This window comes from Myiozetetes cayanensis, unplaced genomic scaffold (genome assembly GCF_022539395.1).
Source record: "Myiozetetes cayanensis isolate MyiCay16 unplaced genomic scaffold, myiCay2020 scf6-25, whole genome shotgun sequence".
In the NCBI taxonomy this organism is placed as follows: Eukaryota; Metazoa; Chordata; class Aves; order Passeriformes; family Tyrannidae; genus Myiozetetes; species Myiozetetes cayanensis.
The window spans coordinates 25,581,306-25,608,921 of record NW_026087853.1 but is presented as its reverse complement, the minus strand read 5'-3'; the positions used below and the strand labels follow the sequence as shown (position 1 = coordinate 25,608,921).

General features: G+C 36.4%; 1 protein-coding gene across 1 annotated transcript in view; it reads left to right on the top strand.

Annotated features, from left to right (window-relative positions):
- The window catches only part of NUBPL (NUBP iron-sulfur cluster assembly factor, mitochondrial), an 83,303-nt gene that overhangs the window by 47,569 nt on the left and 8,118 nt on the right, over positions 1–27,616 (top strand). Inside the window, exons 7-10 of the mRNA XM_050335780.1 lie at positions 2,507–2,600; positions 15,784–15,869; positions 20,989–21,109; positions 24,071–24,153. Of these exons, the coding sequence (XP_050191737.1) occupies positions 2,507–2,600; positions 15,784–15,869; positions 20,989–21,109; positions 24,071–24,153 (384 nt within the window). The remainder of the gene's footprint in view (positions 1–2,506; positions 2,601–15,783; positions 15,870–20,988; positions 21,110–24,070; positions 24,154–27,616) is intronic.

Here is a 27,616-nt window from a genome sequence, read left to right as displayed (position 1 = left end):
GGCATGACTCAGAGAGGTTTGTAGAGGGTAATTCTCTCATGTACTCAGTTCTTGTGCACCTTGACATCTTTACTGGGGCCTTTTCTGAACTTGTGTGATGAAAGCCTGTCATCTTCTTACTCTGCGCAATGTCAAGACATCCTCTTCTCTACTGCTGGGATGGTGGTGTAGCTTCTCCATTTTTCTGTGCTGAAATTTATAAGTATTACAATATCTATCATTTGATAGACAGTTCATTTCTTTTTTCATTCCATGAATTTAAAGAAAATATGTGAATTAAGATGTTTGCAGTGCCATAAATTAAATTAAGCATTATAATTTAATTGCACTATGTGTTAACAGAGTATTTTTCCTGTTGCCTAGCAATGAGACTTGCCATGAGATTCACCATGTGCTGAAGATTCCATTATTAACATCTGTTTCCAAAGGTTTATAACTTTATTAAAAATCATTACTCATAGGACAATCCAGAAAGCACATGTTGGATGTTATGGGGTCACTTATTAAGGAAGCTGGAGGCAGAAAGCTCTGGGGTCCTCTGATTTCTTTACCCTTTCTCCTGTTCTACTGTGTGCACTAAACTCATAACTTTTTGAGCAGTAATTTGTGTTACAAAAAGGAAAAGCTTTGAGCACTGGTGTTTGAGGTCATCTGCATTAGTGTTGCACAAAGTAGCGGAATAGGTCTAGATATTTTCTTTGGGAAACTGTAATGCTTGGTATTTTGGAGGATCACACGGAACCTTATGAGAAAACTAATGCTTGAAGAGGTTGGAGGAGCAAAACGTCTATTAAGAGTGATAAAAAAAAGCTCTAGGCCAAGCCCAGAAAGTCACTTTATTTAATGAGAGGAGCTAGCTTAAAGTTAGGGACAGTAAGTATAGCTTGGGGGAAAAAACCCAGTGTATTTATTTTTCATTCCAGTTACCTTTGTTAAAGAATGGAATTTGGGTTGTCTTCTCTATGAGGCAGTGCTGTACCTAAAAGGACTTGAATTTGAGCTCATGGAGAAAAGGGATGAAAAATAATCAACATCCAAGGTTTTTTTCCAAGCATATATCTGAGAACCAAGTGTTTTTGGCAGATGAAGTTATTAGAAACTGTGTCAGAATAATAGCAGTGCTCTGCCACTCATAGTTGTGTTTCCAGACTGCATCTTGCTGCAAGGCAGAAAACAAAAATCCAGTTTGCTCATTGTATTCTATAGAAGCATGTAAGGAAGGAGTGTACGATTACTGGACTTGTAAATTTGGACTTAACAAAAGATGCCAGGACCAGCCTTCATGAAGGCATGGGGGGGGGGGAAGTACTTTGATTTAATCCTTTTTAAAAGCTAAAACTGTCTATACCTACCTAGTGTTTCAAAATAGTTGTGGTTATTATGAAAGATCTGGGTTTGCATATTGAGTTTTATGAAGTTTACTTATAAAACATCTGTGTGTTTAGTTGTGAATCTTCAGGGAATGTTGTAAACTACTACTTTTTAATGTCTATATAATGGTCTATTTTTAATTAAGAAACATAGAAATTTGAATAATGCCTTCAGATGAACACAGTAATTTTTACTGGAAAAGGAGGCATTCATAAGTACTGGCATTTATCTGACATTATAAGCATACAAGATTGGTTAAGAAAAACCAGAGTAAAAGACGGACTTTTATTTAGATGAACTGACTTCTCTATCCCATGATTGTTTCAGTATGTATATTTTTGCACATATACGTAATCTTTCTTTAGGGTTATGTAGTCTCAAAATAATTATGAATTCTAATTGCTTTTAGAAATCTGCCGGGCATATGTAATTTTTGTTGACAAAATATAGATAATATAAATGACCTAGATCAGTATTAAATGTGAAAAAATAAAGTGCAGTATTTGCCATGGTTGACATAAGTGGCATTTCCTGTTTAGTGTGACTGTCTTAGGCACCATTTAGTGTTCCTGGAGCCTTTGTATAGAAAATGAGGAAAGGGAGGTGTGCCTAAGAGTCCCTAATTTAGACATTTAAAGTTAGAATTGGCAACTAACCTTCCCCATCCCCCTTTTCTTGTAAGTGCTCTGAAATCTTCCATCTTCATTAGTCTGCCTTGAAAAATTCCATTTCTCACTGGAGTGCACGCTGGGTTAGTGATCTGGATTTCACATCGCATGTGCTTCCCTAGAGGATCATCCATCATACAAGAACTGAACGAAAAGGAATGAGTGTTGCCCTGACAGGGTCTAGTACTCCATGATAATAACTAGGGGACTGGCAAAATGTTGATGGTTTTTTTGCTGTTGAAATGACACTTGAAGGAACGTGTAAAATACAGTGCTCTAGTTTGGCACGTTCCTGTTTGATCCTGAGCTGAAAGGGTGCCTAAGAGGGCATTGGAGTACTGGGTTTTTTTGAGGTGTCCTGGGCTCACTTTTTGTACATTAGAGGAAACAAGGACTGCACTAAAACACAAAATGCCTTAAAGAAAAACACCTAAATCTTCATATACATTTTTATTGTTGTCTTCTAGGTTGACTGGGGTCAACTGGACTATTTAGTAATTGACATGCCACCTGGGACTGGAGATGTGCAGCTCTCAGTATCACAGAATATTCCAATTACAGGTATGTGTGTTGCTTGACTGTTTCAGAGATTTGAAGTTAGTTAAGTTTGGTAGTGTAATGTAAAGAGACTGTGGAGAAAAAGACTCCAGGCCATTTTAGTGTATAAGATCAGATAAAAAGAGCAGGTCATTTAATCAGGCCCAGGGAATACACATGACGCACGCACACCCAGGCAGTGGTTCCATGACTTTATAATAAGGTCCATCCAATCCCAGATTTATGATCCCCCTGGTTCTGCTTAGTTCTGCCCCCAACACACCCCTTCAGGAACTGGGTCTGGGCTCTTTGGGATCTTCCTCATCTTCATCTTCTTTACAGCATGTACAGTCCTTGGAACTCCTCCAAAGTTCTAGGCTTGAAGGTTGCTTTTATCTGTCGTGGTATCTTGTTGTTCAGGCCTAGGGTATGATGTTCTTAAACAGAGATGGTTTTCTACAATTCTACCTCGAAAAGAAGACTAAACACTAAAGGAATGTAGAGGGGTTTGATATGAAATGGGGTAGTAGGGTTGGGTAAATGCAAACTACTGTGCTAAAGGGTGGCATACTATACAGCTACATTAAAATCTACATTTACTACACAACTACTTCTAAAATCTACAAAAAGCTAAAGAAAATCCTAAAAGCTCTGAGGCATCAGTAGCTTTAAAAAAATCTTATTTTAAAATACCAGTCAGAAATTCTTTTAAACTTTTTTGTAGCATGCTAAAAAATTGTTTTGTCAGTTGTGTGGTGATGTGTCAGTGATTTTTAATGTGTTAGCATTATGGTTGTGTTACTTTCTTTTAAGCTAAGTTTTGAAAAGATTGAGAAGTCAAGTATAGCTCTTGAAGGACAAACAGTCATGCCAAAACCTGGTAAGTTTTGTAGTAGAAAATTTTCTTTGTCTGTACCTACTACAAAGTAAAGCTAATTCAGCAAAATAGTTTGTCTTTATGATTGCTTTTCAGTTAGAAGCTGTAAATTCACAACATTTATTGAGATAAACTATTCAGCACTGTAATACACTAATGCATTCTTTTTCCTCTTGCATTATGAATTTGACTTCTTGGAGGGGATTTAAACTTCAGCAAATCAAACTTGCCATATGTAGGCTGCCCTCTAATCTCATTGGTTTCAGCAGGACTTAGAAATACTGCTTCTGACAGAATGCTTGAGCATCTCATGAGGTCTGATAGACTGTAATGGTTTATTACCTGTCCGACATACTTCAACAGAAGCATTTGTCAATAGCAAACATAAACAATGTTAGGAACTCAGTGGTAGAAGAGAGAGAGCAATCCTTACAGTCTCAGGAACAATTTAATAATTACTCCCAGGAGGGGAGTCCATGGGATCTCCATTCTGGCCAGTTGTCCAGATCATACTAGACAAATCCCTAGCTGGCCCTATCTAGTGTTGCCAGTAGAAGAACTCCAGAGACCTTTCCTAACCCAAAATTTTGTGAATGTGAGTTAAAAAGGCATCAGTAGGACCGCTTGCTCCAGTTTTAATGGTATCAGACAAATATGTCAGTACAAACCTAAAACGTAAGCATCTTTTGCTGCTCTCATTCTTTCCTGACTGGCACAGGCCCTGTTTCCCTCCAACACTGGTTTATCTCTGCACTGTGGTGTCAGTAACACACTGAGGTGAAACCACTAAACCTTAAATTCTAAACTGTTTCACTTGCATGTAGAACTCTTACCAGAATGTCTGTAAGTTCAAATGATAAAGAATTACATATCTCTAAAGCTTCATAGGATAGGTTTAAAGAGTTAGCTAGAGCTATAGGTAAAAGACAGGGCTATCTATAAGGGGACTAGAGCTAATGGGTTTTGGGACATACATCCAGCTTTCAGAGCAAAACCATTAACGGGACATTGACGTCTGCAGAATTGAAAGGAGTCCTTTATCAGTCAGGCAGTACCTTGTAGCTTTTTCCTTAACACAGGCATGTCTCAGCTTCAGTCAGTCAAACATCATTACCACAGTTACTCATAAATCTAGAAGACAGATTTTTTAACAAGTAGTTAAATTTAACATCAAGGCTGTGTGGTGGTATCTCATGATCTTCCATGATGTCAAGTTCAGAAAAACGCAAATCTTGGGACATATAAAACTCAAATGTTCAGACACATGCTAACTCAGCCATAACATTATTGCACTGAAATGGTTAATAGTCACGGGAGGTTCTCTCTACTGCCTGTGATTGTGTTGAGTGGTAGAAGGGAGCATATCAACAGAGTTGTGATGAAGAATTCAATGAATTTTTCCCAGATGAAGTAAAAGAGGAGGCTTCTAGTGCCTCAGCTTATCTATGACCTGGAGCATATGATAAAAAGCAAACTATGATTCATACCCATTTTCTTAAATACAGTGCTTCGTAGGTTGCATGTGTGAGTAGAAAGCAGGAGGGCTTTTTAGTCCTGGTGTTTTAAGCAGTGAGATGAACCATGACAGTGGTACAGAAGTTTTGGGTGAGGTAGAATTTCATCAAATCATGTAAAATTATGAAATTGAAGAGTTGTGGATTTATCTTTGGGAATTATGTTGTTTGGTTTCTTTTAAAGTATGGTAGGTACTGATAATTTCTGTTTACTACGGTGCACTTAAATGTCCTGATTTAACGTAGAAAACATCATTAGACTATTGATTTTCAAGGGGTTGTTGTGCTCTTTCCCCGCAGAGCTCCACACTGCTTTTAGGAGTGTAAGTGGTTGTGGTGGTGCACTGGGTCCTCTGGGATAGAAAGGTGATGGAAATTGCTTTAATCACGTACTACTTCTGAATTTTGCTGATGTCTGATTTTGGAAGGTCATAAGATCTTTCTGACTGATACACTACATCAGTAAATGGAACCTTTAATTTTTTTTTCATAATACTTGCATCTTCATAGAACACAATAGATACTAACAAAAGCAAAACAATTTTTTAAAATGTTGAATTTTGTTGCTAAGTACAGCAATGTCCGCATTCTCATGTAGGTGTAACAAAGTGAAGACTTAAGAGTCTTTTTATGCTGTATTTTCTTTAGTTGTCCATATGATTGTCAGAAACCTGTGGTATTCATACCTGTTAAATCAGGTTTTGAGGCAAGTCAAAGTAGACAAGATGTTGATTTAAAAAAGGGAAAACAGGTTTAAAGCAACTACAAGCAATTCAGATTTTCTTGCTGTGCCATAAAGGGGGATATATTCTTGCCCATGTCTCCCTTTAAACTCTTCACTAGAGCTTCCTGACATAGTTTTTAGCTTTTTTTAGAGTTTATTTGGACAAATATGGGCTTTTAAAACTTCCTAACTGAAGACAGCATTTTGATTTGAGTTCTGAAATGGCTTCACATTGTCTCTGAAGTTGTTCAGTTCAACTATTTACTTTGTCAATCCTAACTTTATAAAATTAGGAGTGATAGTATCACTTTATGTTTGTCTTTCCCGTTAGTCTTTTGCAGTTTAAAAAAAAATAAATTTATTCTGCTTTTGATGAAGACAAATACATCAGACAAGGAGTGATAAGATTTGTAATTCCGCGTGTTCTTACTGATTCAGTGAATTTGTGATTTGTGGAGAATTTTCTCTGTTGTTTATTATGGCTATTTTTCACCCTTGTTGGGAGGGCTTCTTTTTGTGTATTACTGCTTGAACTGTGCTTTCTTCTTTCGCTCTTGTTACTTGGTTTCTGTCTCTTTGACAGTCCCTAGCGTTGTTTAGCATGTTTTTATTTTCTTCAACCTTGTTCCTTTCAAGGGTATGGAAGATGGTGTTACAGATCTTGATGATCATATCTTTGTAGCAGTCCACAGAATTCTTCTGGCTTGGGGACTCCATTTGCAATTCATATTTTCTAAGCTCTGTGTTGTCTTTTACTTTGTTACAGAAAATAATTTGGTGTTGTGCCGTTCTGTTCCCTCTCCAGTTTTCTTCTTCTTTCTTTCTTTATGCTTTGAAGATGCCTTGGACAGTCATGGTATTAGTGGAATAATTTTTCTGTTTTTCCTCAGAGGCAACATATATATCTTAGTTAAGTAAATTTAGAAGGGCATTATCTAATTTGCATGAAAGTTGTTCTTTGATTTGCATGCATGCATATGTGAGATACAGTATTTGCATTGTGGTTTCTTCATTATTTATCTGTACTTCCTAGGGATAGGCAGTGTAGAATATTTTTATTTTTCATCTGAATAAATTTACAAAACCTGCACACATATTTTTGCCAGTCACTTACAGATTTTTCTGTGAGTAATGAGTATGAGAAAAAGTACTGGTAAAGATGCTTTGTTTGAGGTGGGTTGGGCCAGTTGGGGGATGAAAAACTGTAGCATCACAACATCTGACAATAGGAGAAACTCAAAAAGAGACTAGAGCAATACCTCACTGGTAAAAGCAACACAAGAAGATATGTCTTATAATTCCAGTTATCATTAAAGAGAATATCAGCCTCATACAACTTTGATTGGCATGAAAGTTTTGTGTGGGTACTTTTCCTTCTTTGAAAGAAGATAAAAACGAAAACTGCTGTGATTTTTGCTTTTGATTTTATTAGTCTTAGTCACCTTACAAGAAAATCCATCTTCCTTAGCATATTATTCTTTAATTGTAACTTTGCTCATGTTGCACTTGTTCTTCAACAAACTAGTAGATATGAAATGATATGAGAATGTGAAGATGTGATACATACTTTGTGCAACCACCACTGCTTTCCTCAGGTGCATATTTGCTTTCCAAATAGAAATTCTAGGGTCATTATGGAGAAAAAGGCTTTGTTTATGCCCATTGTTACTTAATTTACATTTAATATTACTTTGTTGTTGTTTCATCTTTTGCATGAACAAAACTCCCAGAAACAGGTTCTTTGTCATGTATGGAACATGCATGCTTGGAACAGTTAGAAACATCCTTACATGTTTTCCAGCTTTTCAAACATTTTAAAAACAGAGAGTTTCAGATGACATTATGATGTTTGATGTCAAGATAGTGTGTGAACTAATTACGAAGAATAAGAGACGTCTAAGTGTGTATATTTGTTTGGTTATTTAGATAGAGGAGCCATAAATAAAATTAATATCACTAGAGATGGAGGATTAGCCTCCCTGAAGACAAGTTTATCATTTATCATACACAGAATGCAAGGGCTGTGTGAGGAGCAGCAATAGCATCTCTGTTCAGGAGGCAGTCTCAGCCCTTCACAAGTGTTTCTGCCTGGAGAAGCTGCATTGTGGGGTCTGACTGTTAAATCAATTAGGGTGTCTACTGCCCTTTCTTTATAAAGTTTAAAGTGAGGTCTACTGTTGGTGAAGTGTGACAGCTTGACAGCTTTGGAGGCTGACATTGTTACGACTGACAGAACCAATTCCAGGTTAATATTGGAATTGTTTCATTTGCTAGAGTTTGTAATATCACTCTTTTCTTTGGATATTGAGATGCCATGGCAGTGAAAAACCATTAGAAGTCTACACTTGTCCAGAGGGAAAGCTGACTGAGACAAGCAAATAATTTCACATCTTACTGAGCAATCTTTTAATAATTACAGTAATGAGCGTTGAACTGAACTGGGTTTATAGAGGGGACCTAAAGTTAAAAGGCTTCAGGCTTTATTTTAGTGCTCCTAATTTTTCCACCTTTGGAATTTTTATTTTCCATACAAAACATATATTGTTATAATCTGACAATAATAAACTCTAAAAAGGTTGTTAATAAGAATAAAAAAGACAATTAGTCAGGATAAGCAAAATGAAAGCAAAGTGAATGCCATTTGATGTTTCTCTCAAGTTCCACAAAAGCAGAAGCATTACCATTGCTAGTCATATAGGGGATTACTTTGGTCACCTTTCAGATTTAAAATCAGCATTCAGAGTTCCTACCATTTTTTTATTGCCTTGTCCTATAAATGGTGCAGTCTTTCTGAATGGCTTTTTCAGGTAAGGCTGAAAGATTTATTAAAGGAGTTTTTGTTACTTCAAATATGAATTTTCAAAGAATTGTAATTAATAGTATTTCTTTTGATGGCAGTGTTTTGATAGATAATTTTAAATAAAACAAAAAAACATATTTTTGTCTTTACTGATTAAACATTGGAAGTCTTATTTCTATTCAAGTATGCACACTGAACAGGAAAGAGCAGAGGGATGCCACCAATTTGAAGACATTTGGCATTTTTAAATTCTTTATGTAATGTGATGCACCAAACTGGTGAACCAAACTATTTACTCATATTTATGTCAGTGTCACACAGACCAGGGTGTAGCCTTGTGCTATTTTATAGCAGTGTGAGAACTCAGGAGAACCAGATTCTTCCTCAACATGTAATAATGTACAAAAACAGGGAGTTCCAGGTCATGACTAGACAGTCTCTTCAGAAATGAACATTAAAAACTGTAAAATGAGAATTTCAAATCAGCTTTTAAAAAACCCTGTAGATGTTTTATACAACTATGTGTGATTTAGCATGAAAAGGACTTGTAATTTAACTAAAGGTGTCTTTTTAAATTACCTGAAATTGAAAGCTGATTAGGTATGGTGCTATTCTCTTGTCTTTGCCAAAGAGAAATGATCAAAAAAAGCCCAGTGCTGCAGTACAAGTTGTGTGTAGCATACAGTTTAAGATTAGAGGTGTATCTGTCTTCTGTCATTGCTCTTTGTGTGTTTGTTTGCTCCTTGTTGCATATCTTTTACTTTGATGCAAATCACAGTTGCAAGGCATCTGATCTTCTTTCCTTTTAGTTTAACAGTAATATACAATGTTTTTCTCCATTTCTGAGCTTGCTTTCTTCTTCTGTAGTGAAAGTGCATAATTAGTTTCTGCAGTAAATTTTTGAAGCTATTTTATGGAAGCCATCTGGGTAATAGTAAATTTTACTTGATCTAATTTTGAATGGCAAATATTTTTAGTTCCAGATTTTGATGTAGATTTCCTCTTTGTTTTGTGCTGTATTTTGATATTTTAAATAGCTGCAGGAAAGGAAAGGCGGGTAGGTTTAGGATACATTGAAAAGCCAAGAAAACTTAAGCCACACCAGTGGGGATTTTAAAACGATTCTTTGTATTCATCCAAATATAATTTGTATGCTGAAATAGTTTACTTCTGTTGTCAAAATAAATGTACTTGACAAATGCAAATTATTGTCAGGGTTATCTTAGCTTTGGACACTCTTGATACTTCATTATGAACTGCCAGACTCAGTAGATGCTGTAAACTTAATTTAGAGACCAAAATACAGTATGAGTTTACACATTAGCACCTCATACTCTTTCAATATAAATTTATCTCCTGGCTCATAGAATTGATGTAACACATGTTGCCTGTGGAAGATGAAATGATAGTGTATTCAGTGCAAGTTCTTTAAATTTTGTCATTCCTGAAAATTAGTTTCCAGGTATTGAGGAACAAAGCTCTGAAGCTTTGAAAACTGGGGCTCTCTGAGGTCTGGCAACAGTGGCTAAGTGTATGTTAAGTACTAGGTTAGCTGCCATTGCCTCGTTTTTTAAGACCAATCAGTCTGAGTAGGAAGAACAAATGAGCCAAGTGTTCAGCTAACAGTTCCTAAAGCTGAGAGAAGTTCATATGAATAATACTACTGCCTTCTCTCCTCTAGCTATTTCTTCTGAAAAAAATAAATGTTCAAATCTGCTCCTTACCATCCCCACCTCAAGAGGAAAAAGGTAAAGAACAGAATGGTTTGGGGAGCTGATTGAAGTAGTCTCACTGTTACCTTTTTTCCTGCAGTAGAATTACTCTTTTACACAGTTCTCTTCTTTGGATTAGGACCTCTCATTTTTTAAAAAAATCATAGTCTATAAGTTTGGGCTTTGCTCTTGCATAGTACAATTCTCACAATAATTTGGGCATGATTGGTAGATGCCCTTGAAAGCAGGAGGTGGAAGGGAGTAGAGCAGAAAATGCTCATTCCGATGGCTAAGGAAAAGTATGAAGTGGCAGTGTCTGTGAGGGAGTAGCTTTTTATTTTACGCCTGTACTTTGCACATAGTGTTTGTTCACAGATGTTATTGTAAATGTTTTCAGTGTTCTCACGTCACTAAATAAATATTTCATTGTAAATTGCATTAGTGGGACATATGTATTCAGTTTACCATGACCAAAACAAAACATTTTAACACAGTAAAAGTTGTCTTTCCATATCTTTCTCCATGTGGTCTGGTGTGAAATGGATGTTATAATACTTATTAGTCAGTTGAGATGAGGGCAGTTTAGCTTTAGGGTGACAGCTTTATCCAGCTTGTGATATTCCTCTGCTCATTGGTTTCACTGACAATTTGACTTAGCAGGAAGAAGAATCTCGCTCTGAGATTTCTGTTGTCTTTTCGTGGACAAGTCAGTAGTAGTGTCCTTATCTCCAATTACTTGCCAGTTCTTGGACAGGAGAGGACATGTTGGAAACATGCACTGTCTGAACAGGTGTTCAGTGACTCCTCCAAGAAGAAAGTAGTGAGCACGCTGGGGGTGTAACACAGCAAGCTGGAGGATCCAACCCTAGGGACAGTTCTGAGCTATATAATGAGTGTGAAGTGAGGACCCTGTAATGGAAAATCACACTAGTGGTTCTTTTAAATCACTAGTGTGAAGAGATGTCACACACAAAAGCTAAAGGAACTTCTTTACAAGGTTTATCCAAGGAGATGACCAGTTTTCTAATGTTAGTTTATCTGTTATCATTGCCAGCTGAAATTATAGGAAAGACAAAAGTCTTTGTTCTTGCAAGACCTTTTTCTGCATCTTAAAGTGCTAAGTGTATCTGTAATTGCAGGCACATTTTATCTATGAAGTAAAAAGAAATATAACGGAAGGTCAGAGTGACTCTGAAGAGATCCACTGTAGAGAAGATTCAGGTTAACCAGGCTATTTATAACTGGAAAGCCTCACCTAGAAGTTTGAAATTAATGCAGTAGAAAAGGTGGCAAAAGCTACAAAAAGCACGAGTGGTGTGTTCAGATCAGACCCTCTACAGCTGCATTGAGGCCTGCGTGTGTTTTCTTGCCGAGAGTGTTCAGTGCTTGTCAGTCAGCAGATCTCGTTATTCCGTGTCTTTATCCTCCAGAATTCTGTTTGTCTTCCTGGTCAGTTACACTTCACAGGTTTTGAGGTGGCACTGTTTGCTAGGAGGGTGACATAAGACACAGTCTGGTACTTGAGTGTGGAGGGATCCTTAGTCATTTGTCTGGATGAGAGGCACCTAGCCTTGTTCTGAAGTCTGTCTGTGAAGACACTGCAGGGAAAAAAATATATTAGAGGGATCATTTTCATCCTAAGGTAGACCTTCTACATTGCTGCTTATCAGCTGCTTTTTCGACCTCCCTGTTTTTCACTTAGGTGCAAATTGACAATAGCTAAGGCTTGGTGAGATTTCACCTTATGCTTTGTAACTCAGAGCATCTAATGCAAACTTTAATGGTGCATTGAATATAGGTGATATTTTCTATACACTGGAATTACAGGCTGTTTCAGCACTTATAATTTCCTGAACACCAGTCCACCACAAGGGTGAGTACCAATGTGCTCTGTAGGCACACCTTTCTTTTTGTGAGGACTAAGAACCCGGGGTTGAAAAAGAAAGGGAAACATCATTGTTATTGTAGTTGTTATTGTTATTGTAGAACTGTTAGTTCTGTCTCTATCTATCATATGTCCTAAGGATTAAAAAAACAATTAACATAGTGTTTGCTAATGCAGTCTGCCCTGGACTGCTGTGTCCAGTTCTGGACTCTTCAGTACAAAAGAGCCATGTAGCTCCTGGAGCTAGACCACAAAGGGCTATGAAGAAGATTAGGGTACTGGAGCCTGTCACTTATGAGGAAAGGCTTATGAGGGAGCTGGGCCTATTTAAACTGGAGAGAAGACTGAGAGGGGATCTTATCAATGTATATAGACATCTGAAGGGAGGGTGTCAAGAGGAAGGAGCGAGGCTCCTCTTGTTGCTGCTGAGCAATAGGAAGAGAGGTAGTGGGCAGAAATTGATGTACAGGAAGTTCCACCTGAATATGAGGAGGAACTTCTTTACTCTGTGGTTGACTGAGCACTGGAAGAGGCTGCCCAGAGAAGTTGTAGAGTCTCCCTCTCTGGAGATATTCAAAAACCATCTGGACAGAATCCTTAGTAACATGCTCTAAGGGACTCTACTTAAGCAGGGAGGTTGGACTAGATGACCTCCAGTGGTCCCTTCCATCCCTACCCATCCACAGCTTCTGTGTGATGCGATGATCATGCATCAGCTTTTTTGTCAACTGACATACAGTGACAAATTATGTCAATTACTTGACAATTACAAAAATAAATGGAATGCATGAATAAGTAGATAAGTCAGTTAAAAATAAGCGTGCTCTACTTAGATGTCCTTAGAATGCTCAAGGCACAGAAATGATTCTTCTGCACACAGCTGCAAACACAGAATTTGTAGTATGTTTTAATGTGCAGTGTGATAGCATTATAGCTTCTGCAATTTCTCTGTTCCATTTGTCAGCGTTAGGTTGTCTTATTCAGACAGAGACTTGTGTAAACATTGCACGTACTGCTTTGAGACATACTGTGTGCATGAATGCAGTCATATTTCATTCCCTTATTGATTAAAATAACTCTATAGTCCTGTTAACCGTGTAGAGTCAAGATAGCAAGGAAAGTGTGGGCTGTCTTCTTTCTTGCTTATGATTTTAATCACTTTCTGAATTAAGCATATGCAAACTTATTCAAGGAGGGGAGCACTGTGAAAAATCTCATTTGCCATATTCAGTTACTAGTAAAGGAACTAATGCTACAAATAATTTGAATTCTTGAACTTCAGGTTGGGTTTGCTGGACTAGGAGTTGTACCATAGAAAGAGAAAAGATACTTACTTTATAGGGCATTGGTATAAGTCAGTATAAGCTGGCTGTGAATAAATTTTGTCTGTAATCCAGCTCACAGTGAAAAGGAAAATAGGAGAGAAACATCTATTACACCCTTAACAGCAGCTTCTTGAGCATGTTGGCTTTCATCTGTTGAAGAAGCCATGCAAATTGTCCATGAGCATAATTTTAACTCCTATTTCAGAAACCAGAGGGGTTTTGTACAGAGAGTTGGCAGCCCAAACTCTGCAGTGTGCCATTGGGTCTTTTTGGCATTTTTGCTTTTTCCCTTTGGATGAGAATTTGTTAGTCAAAAATAACTCGGTTAAGCTGCTTGTGGTTCTAGTGGGCGTTTTTGTTGTTCGTAGTCTCCGTCCTTCATGCCGTGCCAATTATTAGATTCTTAAAATATTACTAGTGAACCGGACTACACATAAGCTTCTGCACAAAGATCCAGGGAATGCTGAGCCAGCGTTTTGAAAGAAGAGTGTGAATAAAAGTGTGAAGCAACTAACGTGAGTGTATACGCATGAGGCACAAATTTCCAATTTTGTTTGAAAAAAAGCATTTGTAAGCTTTTTGTCCAAGTATTGAAAGATCCTTGTTTTACAAATATACAGAAAACTCAAGGAGTCTAAATTGTTTAGTTGTGGCCTGTGCTTTGAGGGAAGGTATATTCATTTTGGGGAATTAACCCTACATTTCAGTGTTGGCTGAAAAGTGTAACCCTGTGTTTAGTGAAATGAGGAGCTAAGGTGGCTTGGATGTAACTGAACAGCTTCCACGTTATTCTTTGTAATGCTGTTGGAAAGAGGTTGTCTTGGCAAAAACAGCAAATTATTCCTATGCCAGAGTTTTAGCAAACAATAGGGAAATTGCATTTACTTGGTACATTACATATGCCTTTCAGTTTTTGGACTTGTTTATAATACTATGTAAGGCAGAGATTGGCAGCTTTTCAGGAGTGAGGTGCCAGATTGTATTTTTCTTTCACAAATTAGAGGTTAAGAGCGCTGGTTGAAAACATTCAAATGCACTGTCAGGCGCTGTTTGGAAACGGCTGGCTATCAGGCAGGCAAGATGCCACCCGGCAGGAGGTGGATGGCACAAGGGGCAGGGCTCCCTGTCCCAGTGCTGCCAGAGCCAGGAGTGCTCTCAGAATGCCAGAGTCTCAGGTGCTCTGGCCCCTGCCAGTGATGCCAAGGTTGCATGCCTCTGGATATCTACCCACCTCTTCCTTTGCTGTGTACACCAAGGATTGGAAACTGCAGGCCCAGTAGGAAACTCTGTCTCAAGCATCTGAAATTGTCTGCTATAATTGCTGTTAGTGTGAAGTTTGACATAAATTTCTTGTCCGTGGTTGGCTTGATGTCACTCTACATTTTATTGTAACGGATAGTTTTGACACAAGATGGTCACAGTGAAACCAAAGCTAATCAGTTGACCAGTAATGTCCTCTGGTACATTGCGTTTTTCTAAAATAGGGGTGAGTACGAATGGTTTTGAGGAAATAATACTTGAAACCCCTGAGCATATGGAAAAAAATGCTCTTTGTGAAGTGATGTGGAATATTCTAATGTCTCTATTGGTTTTGCAGGCTGTATTAATCAATAAGTAATACAATAATACAGTAATACAGTATATGATAGTAAGCTGTAGGCTTACTTTACTTTAGAATCTAACCTTTGACAAAGAGCTCTAACTGTTTTATATGTGTAACAACTCTTGGAAGTACTAATTATCAGGTAACCTGGAGCCATGTCTGAACACACACTTGATACAAACCTAGTGCAAGTGTGCATGAGTTGGCCTCTTTTTGTTATCATTCCTACAAAGTCACTGGTGTCGTGTCTAGTGTGACATGTTTCAAGACTGTGCTTGTCAGTGCTTGTATCAGAAAGCGTGCAGGTCCAGTCTGATTACAGGCATCTGCCTCTTGATTTTAGGACAGGGCTTATTGCTAAATTAAGGGCTTTCAAATGTAGTTATGGCATGGGACAGTTACTGTGTAGATATTCCCAGAGTACCACCTCTGCAACCTGTCAGCATGTGAACCACATTGTCTTCTATCCATGGCAATATGACAGTAGATAATCTTTCACATTTTAAAAGTATAAATGGTTTCTACATAGAAAAGGTTATGATGAAAATATTTAAATTATTTTTATCACTTCATAGCTTATCTCAGTTATTTTGGTCATTGCATTATAAAAAAACCTGGCATCATTTTCTTCCTTAAAAGAATACAAATGCGACTACTTTGAAGTAGCAGAATGAATCAAAAAATAATCAAAAAAAAAATAATCAAAATATTTAGCAGTATAATTAATAATACACATTTTAATGGGATATCATGTTTTCTTTTCCTAGGAGCTGTGATCATTTCCACACCACAAGATGTGGCTTTATTGGATGCACGCAAAGGAGCTGAAATGTTTAGGAAAGTCCACGTACCTGTAAGCCTCTACATTAAAAATATCAGTAGATTTTTTTTCCCAAAAAATGTAAAAAACATTTCATATAAGGCAGCAGATGAACATTCGGAAATCACTTGAATTTCATAAATTCTTGTTAAATCAAAAGGATTGGAATCCATCTTATTTCTGTATCAGGAACTTGCTTTAACACAAAGGAAAGATTTTTTTTCTTAGGCTAAGGTCATAATAATATGTGATTTCTTTTAAATCAGTTTGTAATCATGGATCAGGTTGCTAAAGAGAATGTCTTATGAAGTAATGTGTGCTTTTCAATTAAACTGCCTTACTGTGTCCTCATTAGATGTCCTCTTCAGCACTGTGTGTGTTAGAGCTTTGAAATCTGAAATTTCTTGAAATGTAGAAAAATCATATATTGGTATATTTTAAGAAAATGTAAGTTTTTGGGGAGATAAGTGTGTGTAGAACTGTCACTTTGCCATTTGAAGGACTCCGTGACTATCATAACAAGTAGAAGGCTATCTAATCACTATTTTCCATGAGGTTTATAGCTTATATCTTATCTTGCTTATTTGCGAAATGCAAAATTTAAGAATATCCACAGTTAGGAGAAAATATTGAACGAGCTGACATCTTTGAATTGATATTTTCTGTGTGTGCCACAGGTTGCTAAGTCACTGAATGTTATACTCTAGAGTATGTTTATGTAGAGATTAATTTTTCCTTTGAAATGGGCAGTTCATGACAAAATAGAAACTGAAATGCTTCCTTATCATAAACTGTAAAGAAAAAGAGATGTTTTCTTGCTTAGCTGTGTGAAGGTTACTTTTACTCTTTATTAAGAAAGGAAATTTCTTTCATATCTAGTGCTTTGTTAATTTAAAAAATGCAACAGAAAGTTGAAGTGACTGCTTTTTTTTTTTTTAATTTACAGAGTAGTTTAACAAAATAAATACTTGATAAATTCACTGTTATGAACTATTCCTTAAGCATATTTGCATGAAAATAGAAGTATAGTAGCATTTATAACTTGCTGCTGGAAGGAAAAAAAGAACAACATATGGAATGTTTTGTTTTGATTTTGGGTTTGCTAAAATTATGTAAAATAATTTTCTTCAATTTAAATTGTGTTCAAGTCAACACTCCGCTGAATATTCCTTTTGTTATAATGAGAAATTACCAAGATTGCTTTCTAAGACTGTTTTGTTCAAAGTTTTTGAAGAGGATGGCCTCTAAGCGTGTCGTTCTAGGATAGGCTTAGCTAACATTAATTTGACTAGTAGATGAGATATTAAGTATGATCTATTTTGGTTCATTGGAATTTTCAGATCTTGTTAAATCAAATGAAAGTCCCAGTAAAGCTGTTATACCAGATGTTGAGTTTGAATGGGCTTGAACCAGTCATGAGGTCTTTTTTGTTTCATGATGCTGCTTCCTTTTATTCTGCCTTTGAATGTACATGAGTACAGGTGCATCATTTACTTCCGTTTTAAAGCAATTCCTGCCTATGTATTCCATTTCTAAGTGTCAGCTAAATCTGAGGATCTAAAGAAAATGTACTTACATAATTTTTGATGGAAAACGTCAAACCGGAGGTTTACGTCAAAGAGGTGGAATCTGTGGGACTGTGCTAAAATTATGTGTCCTGATTATATAATTGACTGGTCTTTAAAATTCTAATCTCTAAAATCTTTAATCTTTAAAAAAGTGCTTACAAAGATCCTATTTTTCAAAGAAGCAGAGAGTACACAGGTTGCAGAACTATGCTTTTTTATATTTAATGAACTGCAGTCTCTCCTGTGTACATACATGTCTACATATACCACCTTCCTCTCATACCTACTGTCATGAGTTATCCAAGACTCAGGTGACACGTGTAGTTAAAGTCACAATCATTAGATCCTTTACAATATCAAAATTAAAGTAGAATGACTGAAGGAACTGATGAAAAGCTGGCAACGAGAGCATTAAAAACCAGGATCACAGCACAGAATTTTCAGTCCTAGGACATAGTCATTAAAAGAGGAGTGTCATATCTTGTACAGTCAAGCACTCCAACACTTCCAGTACAGAAGGAGTTTGCTAAGTGGTGCTGACTGGTATAAGAACAAGTTTTTAAGATTCATGCTCATTATGTGAGTTTGGTCAATGTTTTCTTGCATTCCAGAGGTTGACTCAGAGTGAGTAACTTTGAGTATTTAGGGAAAAAATTGCCTGTTTTCACCTGCTGAAGTTGAATTCAGTTCAGTATGGTTTATCTCATCAATAATATCCCTGAAAGAAAAAGACAGGGTTTTAGTTAAATCTGCAACTTTTTTTGGAAGGTTATGTTGTGGATTTTTAAGGTTTCAAAAACTGCTTAGATAAACTCAGCTATGTATTTCCTTCTAAGTTATACTAAAATTGCTTGTTTGGCTATGTTCTTTCTGCTATATCTGTAGCATCCAGAGTACCCAGACAAGATATAGCTTCATATTGGGAGCAGATGTTAGAGCCAAAAATTGCTCATTATAAGATGAAAGATAGGAAGACAGAAATATTGTGCGTGTTTACTTGAAGCACTACGGTGTGAAGTGACTGACTCATGGTTACGTAGGAAGCTGATGGCAGACTGAGGAACTGTAACCCATCAGACTGAAGTTAGACCTCAGCACCATCCATCCTTGAGTACAGTGAATGACTTAAATGGGTTAGTTGTTAATTGTCTCATGGTGTAAATACAGAGAGCTTTCATTTTATTACTGTATTTTCTTTAACTTAGAAGGTGTAGTATATTTGGATTTAGGCATGGTTTATTGTGTAACCAAAAGGTTAGTTAAGCACAAGAAATATGTAAACATTCAGAAACTGTGTGCAGATAACTCATAATGAAAGGTTTCTTAATTTCCTCTTATTTCTTGATAGAAGTCTCTTCACCATTTAAAATAATGATTCGACTAAATGAAATTCAGTTCCGTGCATTATAACTATACTCTCCTCTACTGCAATAGGTTAGCTCCTGCATTGTGATTCATATAATAAATAGCAATTTTTGTGTCATTACTGAGCCAGGTTTGCCAAGAAATGTTCAGGAAAAGGAGCTCACTAAGGACTAGTCTAGTATTCAGACATGCTTGTGGGATAGTTTGTGTAACAGCTGCTTTGAATCTATTAGAAGTGTATTATTTGAGCAGGGAAGTGAGAGTTATTACTGACTTCATTAGCAAGACATATTACTTTGTAGATTTATAAACTCTGAAGATTGTAGTGAATTCTTTTCCTTCTTTAAACATATGTGCAAAAGTATCCATGTTAAAAATACTTCAACAGGAAAGTTGTGTGTTTGCACAAATTCTGTATTAAACTTAGTATTTTTAAGTTGCATCTTAATATTAAAAAAAATCTTCATAGTCCAGAAGAATAATTTATGTATTAATAAATATGCAGTACTCATTGGCTGACAAACAGGACTAGCACTGAAAGATTATTGTGTAATGCTGAAACATCATTTGCTTTTAGTAAGGTTTGTTAAAATGGGAAGAAAAAAGGACAGCAAATAAGGCCTCTAAAACTGATATAAAATTGGAGATACAGCTGTATCTCAGCGTTTGCATTAACTGTGGCAGAAGGACTTCTTAGTTATTAGGTCATCAAAGAATTAACAACATAGTTGTAATACTCCTTAACTATTCACAAAACAATAGTAGACTATAAAACTTTTTCTTTGATTGTAAATTCACTGAATCATAAATGTCGTGTGACTAGTTTGAAGAGAACAGAAAGTTCAAACTCCAAGATACCTGAAAATGAATTAATTAAAATGTGCGTTTCAAATTACCTTTTTTCTTTCCTTTTTTTTTCCTCCTGTGCTGTCAGAAATGGCTTTCTTGTATCCTGATGAAAACAATATTTTTCTTTTGTCAAATAGTACTCCTTCCAGTGTCAAATAGTACTCCTTTTGTCAAATAGTACTCCTTCATTTTTTTTATTTTATTTTTAAGTTTGATACCAGAAGTTTTACATTCGCTTTTAATTAAATAACTTTATATTTGTTGGTTGCATTGAACACTGATGTATCCTTTTAGATATGTTTCATTAGGGTAGTGGTTATGTTTCTTCTCTAATAACTAGTCCCCTTGTTCAAGCACAAAACTAGAAGGCTCAGGGAAATGTAGAAGTACAAAGTGCTACAAAGTAAATAACAATATAAAATATATAGTCATGTTTTTAAAACTTGTCTGTAGTTTGTGTGACGTACCTAGATAATATATAAATCTGAAAGAGAAGTATTGTAACATGGAACCTTTTGAAGCATGTTTTATGTTAATTAGCAGATGGGTAGGAACTTTCACCCTGTAGCATTTGAATGCTGTTTTTATCACTTTTGGAAATTCTGCTCTGCCTCAGTGAAGAGTTGTGTTTACTAGGTGAACAAAATGAGATCAATGCTCTTATTAGAATTATTGTATGTTGTGAAAGAATATTTTTTTGTGTGAATTTTGCAAATTTTCATTTGGCATATTTTGTAAGGATGTTGTTGAACACCTGGCTTCTACAGAAAGGTATCCAGGATGTGTCTATTAGATTTTTATGCTGTGGTTTTTGCCACTTAGTTTCACATAAGTATTTCTTTTGTTTGATCTTTTAAATGTGTTTCTGCTCTTCAGAAGAATAGCAAATCTGGTTCTTTTTGAAAACATTTCCCTATAGGATAATCTATAAAATTACCTTAAAAGCATGTCTGATTGTGTAAGTCCTTGTTATGGTGTGTTTTTATTTTGTGTTTCCTGAAACTGCAAAGTACAAAACTGTAAAGCACAGTATGGAAATTCTTCCAGTATTCAGAGTTTGAAAATGAAATATTTACAGGGAGGGTTCTCGGCAAGATAGGCCTGTGTAAAAGGTACTTTTTTTTTACAAAAAAAGTAAGTTAGCCTTTGAGAGGTATAAATGTGATAAAATTGAAATAATGCACAAATGATGGTGCAACTGAGATGACTAATAAGAGCTGATAACAATGTTAATGAGTCTGATTCCTATTTTAAATGGGTACTCTGTGTCAATTCTTATTTGATAATCTATTCTTTATTGTCAGAGATGAATAATGGAAATACCAGTGCTTGAATGCCAGGTTTGAACATCCTTTCCTTTACTTTAACAGGTTTTAGGACTGGTTCAGAATATGAGTGTATTCCAGTGTCCCAAATGTAAACATGAGACACATATTTTTGGAGCTGACGGTGTAAGAGATCTAGCAAAAACCCTTGGGTTGGATATTTTGGGTAAGAATATAGAAATGGTTTTATTTTTGAAGAACAATTGAATAAGTAGTATGCTCTGTTCCTTGTCATTCTTGTAATGGCAGTGTTGACTGAATATGAAAATTCTTGGATTGTATCTTAAATCTCTTTGTATTTACCAACAATCCAGAACTTGAATTGTTTTGGTATCAGTGTGCTGTATTACCTGAAATTCATTATGTTATTGATTATACAGCAATTTTTACTAATAACCAAGAATTCTCTTTGGTCTTAGGACAGACCTAAACTCTGTCCAATACTGTCAATAAATGTTTTCTCATTTATTTAATTTGAATTAAATGAGTTGTTACATACTGACTTGGTGGACCTTATAGCATCTTAAAGGGGCTTACAAGAAAGCCTGAGACTTTTTGCAAGGGCAAGCGATGATAGGACAAGGGGGAATTACTTTAAACTAAAGGAGGGTGGATTTAAATTAGGTATTAGGAAGAAATTCTTTACTGTGAGGTTGGTGAGGCACTGGCACAGGTTGCCCAGAGGAGCTGTGGATGCTCCATCCCTGGAAGTGTTCAAGGCCAGGTTGGATGGGACTCTGAGCAACCTGGTCTAGTGGAAGGTGTCTCTGCCCATGGCAGGGGGTTTGGAACTAGGAGATCTTTAAGGTCTCTTCCAGTTTAAACCATTCCATGATTCTGTGATTAGCCACAATTAAATGCATACCTATAAGCTAAAATATACATGGATCTTTAAAATATACATTACTATTTTAAAAAGGCATGGTTCAACCTGTGCTGTTAAGTAAAGAATATAACACAACATAATTAAGTTGGTAAATGGGATAATTGCATGCGCTAATGATGTGTTTCCATGCGTTACTGTAATTATCTCAATGATTTTCCATAGCTAATTCATTAAAAAGAACCAGGAAGCTCACTTAGAAAGATCAACACAGAAACATCAAGGTCTGACATAGACATAAGATTAGCAAGGCAACACATAATTAAAGACATGCTTTTGGGCTATCTTTTAGCTTTCTGAATATATAATGAGTTGTGATCGGGGCCCAAGGGGGCCTCTGCAGTCCTGGTTATGTGGGTGGATGCAAATGCTCTGCAAGCAGTTGAATCAAACATGTATTTAGATACACAGGCACAAATGATGCACCATGCCATTGGTCCCATAGGTGGTTTGTGTTATTTCCTACGAGGGAGGAACTGATCGTGATTGTATTTGATTAGGAGTGATGTGAGAGATTTACAGATATAGCAGGGGATAGATGAGATGTATGAAGAAAATCAGAGTGAAGTTTAACTTCAAACTGTCAGTGAAGGACCCCACTAAGATTTAGAATAATGCCTCAAGGGTTAAATTTAGAATCGCAGTGCTTGATCTGATTAGTACACTCCTCCTTCCAGGGATGACCATTATGTAATAATACCATATGGTATTGTAAGAATCACTGCTTACAGATTTTACATTAATCTATCCCAAATGGAAGTTTTATCTCAGTGTTATTTGAATTCTGCCCCGAAGCCTTGAGAACTTATTTTTAGATATGTATCTATAAAATGTATATATTTAAAATTAGTATTTCTAAATTTATTTTGCTTATATTTTGCAAGATGGCTATTCTGTTTGTTTAAATAAGCATCTAGTCCTCCTTTGAAACTTGACAGGCTAAAATCTGACGAATTCCGCAAGGTAACAGTGTGCAGGATTGAAAGGTATTTGCCTTCTACTTGCTCAGAGATGGCTGCTATTAATTTTACTGAATACTTCATTTATTTTTGTTTGTGACAGAAGACAATTAGCAGTTACCAGAGCATTTTCAGGTGTAGTTTATTATTCCATATACTTCTGATTGTCTGGTCTTTTTGTTTTTCTTCAAAGGAAACTGTGATAAGGTTTGTGAGAAAGACTTTGTGCTGCTGGTTTTTCGCTCCATGTCTCTGAAATTTTTTCTTCTGAAGTTTGGTGGCCACAACTGTGGCATTTTTTTGTATTCCTGCTTACTTTGGGTTCTGTTTTTTTCTCTCTTAAACTTTGTATTTTCATACAATTTTTTTAATGTTTTTTTTTCTGCATACACTGAATCTCAGTAATTTATACTGGCTTGGTTTGAGTTAAATAAATGTTGCTAAAGTATATGAACTAAGGTGATACAATTTCTGATATCACTCAGAGTTGAACTCAGATAGGCTGTTCTGTCTGCATCCACTCATGATGTAAAATGTAACTGTCTTCCACTGAAAGAAATTTGGTCTTCAATTCACTTTATAATTATTTATGCAGCAGTGAACTAAACATAAGAACCTCCAAGGTTTTTGTAGTGCTCAAATCTGTGTTTCAGAATGGATAAGGGCTGCTAATTGATTCTCCTTTAGAATGTTTCTTTCCTCTCTGGCAGTTTCCCTGCTCATTATAAAAGCAGAATATAAAGAAGATTTCTGTTGGAAAGAAGAATGAGCTGAATAGCTGTCCACCTTTGAATTGGATCCAAGGCCTAATAAGGGCAATAACAAATGCTATTATTTGGAAATTTAGTATTCAAAGAAGTCTTTGAACAGTGATTAAAATCTTAAAACAGCACAGAAAAGAATATACAATGAGGAGATAGGCTGAAGAGCAAGTTGCATGATGTACATTTTCCTAAAACTCAGGCAATTTATTTAATGTACGCAAAATAATTTGTATCTCAGCCTGTGTTTTTCTGTGTGTTTGAGGCAAAAAGCCCTGCCTTCTCTAATAAATGACTACAAAGCATGGTCCTTCCTATTCAGAGCATGAAAAGTCCAAAACAGTTTGGCATTATTTATTATGGATGTAAGGAAACTGTACTGCAGCCAGTTTTTATTTTAAATGCTAATTCTTTGAGGTTAAGTATACTGAAATTCGATATCAAGTTGCTTCAGGGCTATTCTAAAGCAACATTTGAGAAGTATTAAGTCTTCACATATGTGTATTTTGGTATTTTTTATGCAGGAGACATTCCACTGCATGTTAATATACGGGAGTCGTGTGATTCAGGACAGCCTGTTGTGGTCGCTCAGCCTCAAAGTGATGCTGTAAGTTTGCTGCATTATACTTAAAACTGCAAAAAGCCCCTGTCCCAAAATGAATGGAGAGAGCTTCTTGGTATTGCTGTTTGAAAAATGTGTATCTGAATGGAGCTTAAGGAAATAAGGTAAAAGAAGGTGGTATCATTCAGGCCCTTGATTTTGATTTTGGAATACTGGTTATCCGTTCTGCTTCTGTGGGTTTGGTTTTGTTTAATTAGGCTGAATCATTCAGTATAACGAAGATTTAATCCAGGTTTTGAAACGCCAAGAGGAGGAAGGTCAGTGTCAAGCCTCATGAGACCTTGCAGCTAATGTAGGTCCTCTAAAACTGTCAGTTGAGCCTTTGGTAGCTGAGCCTGGAAACTCTCAAAGGGTCCTATCCAAAGATGTTTAGAACAAAACCCACGCATTGTCAGTACCTGAGTTGTTTTCAGCAGGAAGTGGAGCAATTTACACACAGGAGGAAATGGATTTTTTTTTTGTGCATTTACCATAATATTTTGTTGCCTGTGGAAAGTAGGAGTTGGTGAGGTGGTGGGAGTCAATTACACAAGTCTGTAAAGAGCAGTTGTACATACAGAACTTCATTAACACTGATAGCATAAGATTTTCCTGTCTGGTATTTTCTTTCTTCTCTGCTGCAGTTTGTCTGCCAGGCTCTGTAGGGCAGGGTGCTGTGCATAGTATATGGCATGATGCAGCCTCGCTTTTGACTACTGCTTAGATGTTATAGTGAAAAAAGTGATTAATGCTTATAATAGATGGTAGAATTAATTCAAGATAAGGTAGACTGTACCTGTGGTACATTCTTTTTTCAATATCATGATTGTTAGGCACATGCTGAAATACTTTTTCTCTTCCCAGTATTTTAGAATAAAAAAAAAAGGGAGGACAGGATTAGCATCGTTCATCCAGTGTTTAATTACACTGATCAGGATTCTGGAGGAACAGTATCAGTCTTAAAATTGTAACGCATCGTTTTGTTTTGAGAGAAGCAACAGCAGTATTGCATGTTGATTTCTACTTGAATGCAATATTGTTGCTAGACTTGGGCAAGGTCCATGCTGTGAAATAATGTAGTGATCTTGAGTTCAGGTCCTTGTGAAAAAGAATCTTTATAATCCATGTGGTAGTTTCTCTCTGGGAAGTTTGATCAGCAGTGTGAAGGTTTGAATGGATGCATGGTCAAAGTGTAAATAAAACAGCTGAGCAAAGTAAGATGCAAGGCTCACAGCTCACAGTATCAGAAATCTGTAATAACCAAGGGTCTGTAGCTTGCTGGACTATTGATCTAAAAATTCAGACATGGAGGATAGCATTCTAAAAATAAAAAAAGACAAAGTCTGTGTTGCCATCTGTTCGTCCTTGAACTATATTCTTGATAACAAAAGGATGGGTTATAATCACCATTTGTGGCAATTAAGTTAAATATGAAGAGGAATAAAGATTTACAAATATGTGTGACTCTGGGGAAAACTCTTTAATATCCTTTTCTACCATTGTGTCTGTGAGATAATCATTCTTCTCAGAGAATGAGGGGGTTTTTGCATGTCACTAATCTCTACAGAATAAAAAAGAATTTCCCTTCATCCCTGGTTTGCTTCTCATTTTAAAACCAGAAAAAATTATTGTTGTTCTCTTATATTTTAAAAGAAAAGAAAATTAAATTCTTAGTACATAACTGATGGTGGAAGAGGTCATATAAGGTCAGATTCTAATCTTTAATACATGACACTCATCACCACGTTTCTCAAGTTAACTAAAATTGTGGCTATTCATGCATGAACAATCACAAGTTTTCAGATAGAGAACAATATCTGCTGAAATTATCTGTGCTCTTGTCTCTCAAATGTGCAGGGGGTTTTTATGCAAAATTCTGAGCTGATTTGTTAGAACATACAAATCAAATACAGAACCATAGACCTGAGATAATACCCAGAAGATTCAGACAGTGGGGAATAAGGATGGTGATTGACTTTTTAGAAACCCAACATACTGTCACACCTTCTAAGCTCTATCAAGCCTAGAATAAAAGGTGTTTCTAAAATATGCTAGTTAATACTTTTTTCGCTTACACATCTGCTGTGGGGTTCAACTTGCCATGCAGATATATGAAAATATAGTTCTGACTCTTCACTAGAATTTCAAAATGTGTAAGCAAAGTTGTCTAAATTCATTATTTTAAAGCTTAGATGTAGTTGGTGGAAAAGGGCTTTTCTTTTCACAAATGACCAGGAAATTGCTAACAACTAAAAAAGAAAATTACTTGTAGAACTGTGCATGTTTGAATTTAGAAAGTTATTCCTCAGGGAAGGCACAGAATACACAAGACTAATCTGCTTATGGAAAGGGCTGACAATATAGCTAAAGGATATGAAGGTTTAATGGCTGCAGTTCTCTTCTGGTGAAGCTTTAGGCAGTCCTCAGGGGAAAATAAACAGTGTTGGTAAAATGATTTTGCTCTTGGTATAACATTATCTATGCTAGTGTTTCTGTCAGCTTAGTTGTTTGAATTGTGGCTTTTTCCTAGTCCTCTTCATTGACAAAACTTTGTTATGTGCTGTAGAAAATTGAATATTGCTGTACTCACGTGTCAGCCTAATGCAGCAGTTGGGAGTAACCAGAGATCCTCTACAAGAAGCTAATAATTTCTTGGTTTAATCAACAGTGAGGACTTAACAGACCCTTCTGCAGATTCATTGATCATTTTTCTCCTCTCTCAGGATGTGAAGGTGGATTGACTGCCTAGGGCTTCATTTTTTTGTTTACTCAAACATACAAAAGAGTCACTAAACAGCAAAAACTAGTAAAGGAAAATCAAGAATGCTACTAAAATGGTAGAATGGGGGGAAAAAAGTAGGGTAAAAGGTAGAGTTAGGGAAAACAAATGAGGAATCACTGAAACCAAGTGAGATTGATCATGCTCAGATGTATGGAAACCTTCTATGGACCGTAGGAAGGAGCCAGCAGCAAAACAGATGTTTGGAAGAGGCATCCTGAAGCTTGCAGATAAGAGACCTAGAAGCACAGCAGGACATATAGAACATGATTAATTGTAATGCAGTCATTCTTCCACCAAATGAGTTGTTTAAATGCCCAGTGAATTCTCCATCAGCACTGAGGAAGGAGATGGAGGTTGCTAAGATCTCTTCCGTCTGTGAGTGCAAAACCCAGAGAGTTACGGAGCAGTTGGTGGTTATCTTGTGTGTAATTCCTGCTTTTGGGTATATCCTTTATGGCACAGTGGATTTATTATTAATACCTTTGTAGGACCGATGGGCTGTCTTTGACCGTTGAGCACCAGACTCGCACCTGTCTTAAGGCTGAAGCAGCAGCTCAAACAAGTATGAAATACATTTGCTGTACCAGTGTGTCCATTCACATCTTAAAAGCCGGGATGGACATTTCAGGGAAGAGATATGCTGGAGGCTGAAGCCTATGAGAGAAGGCAGCAGTAGATATTGTCTCA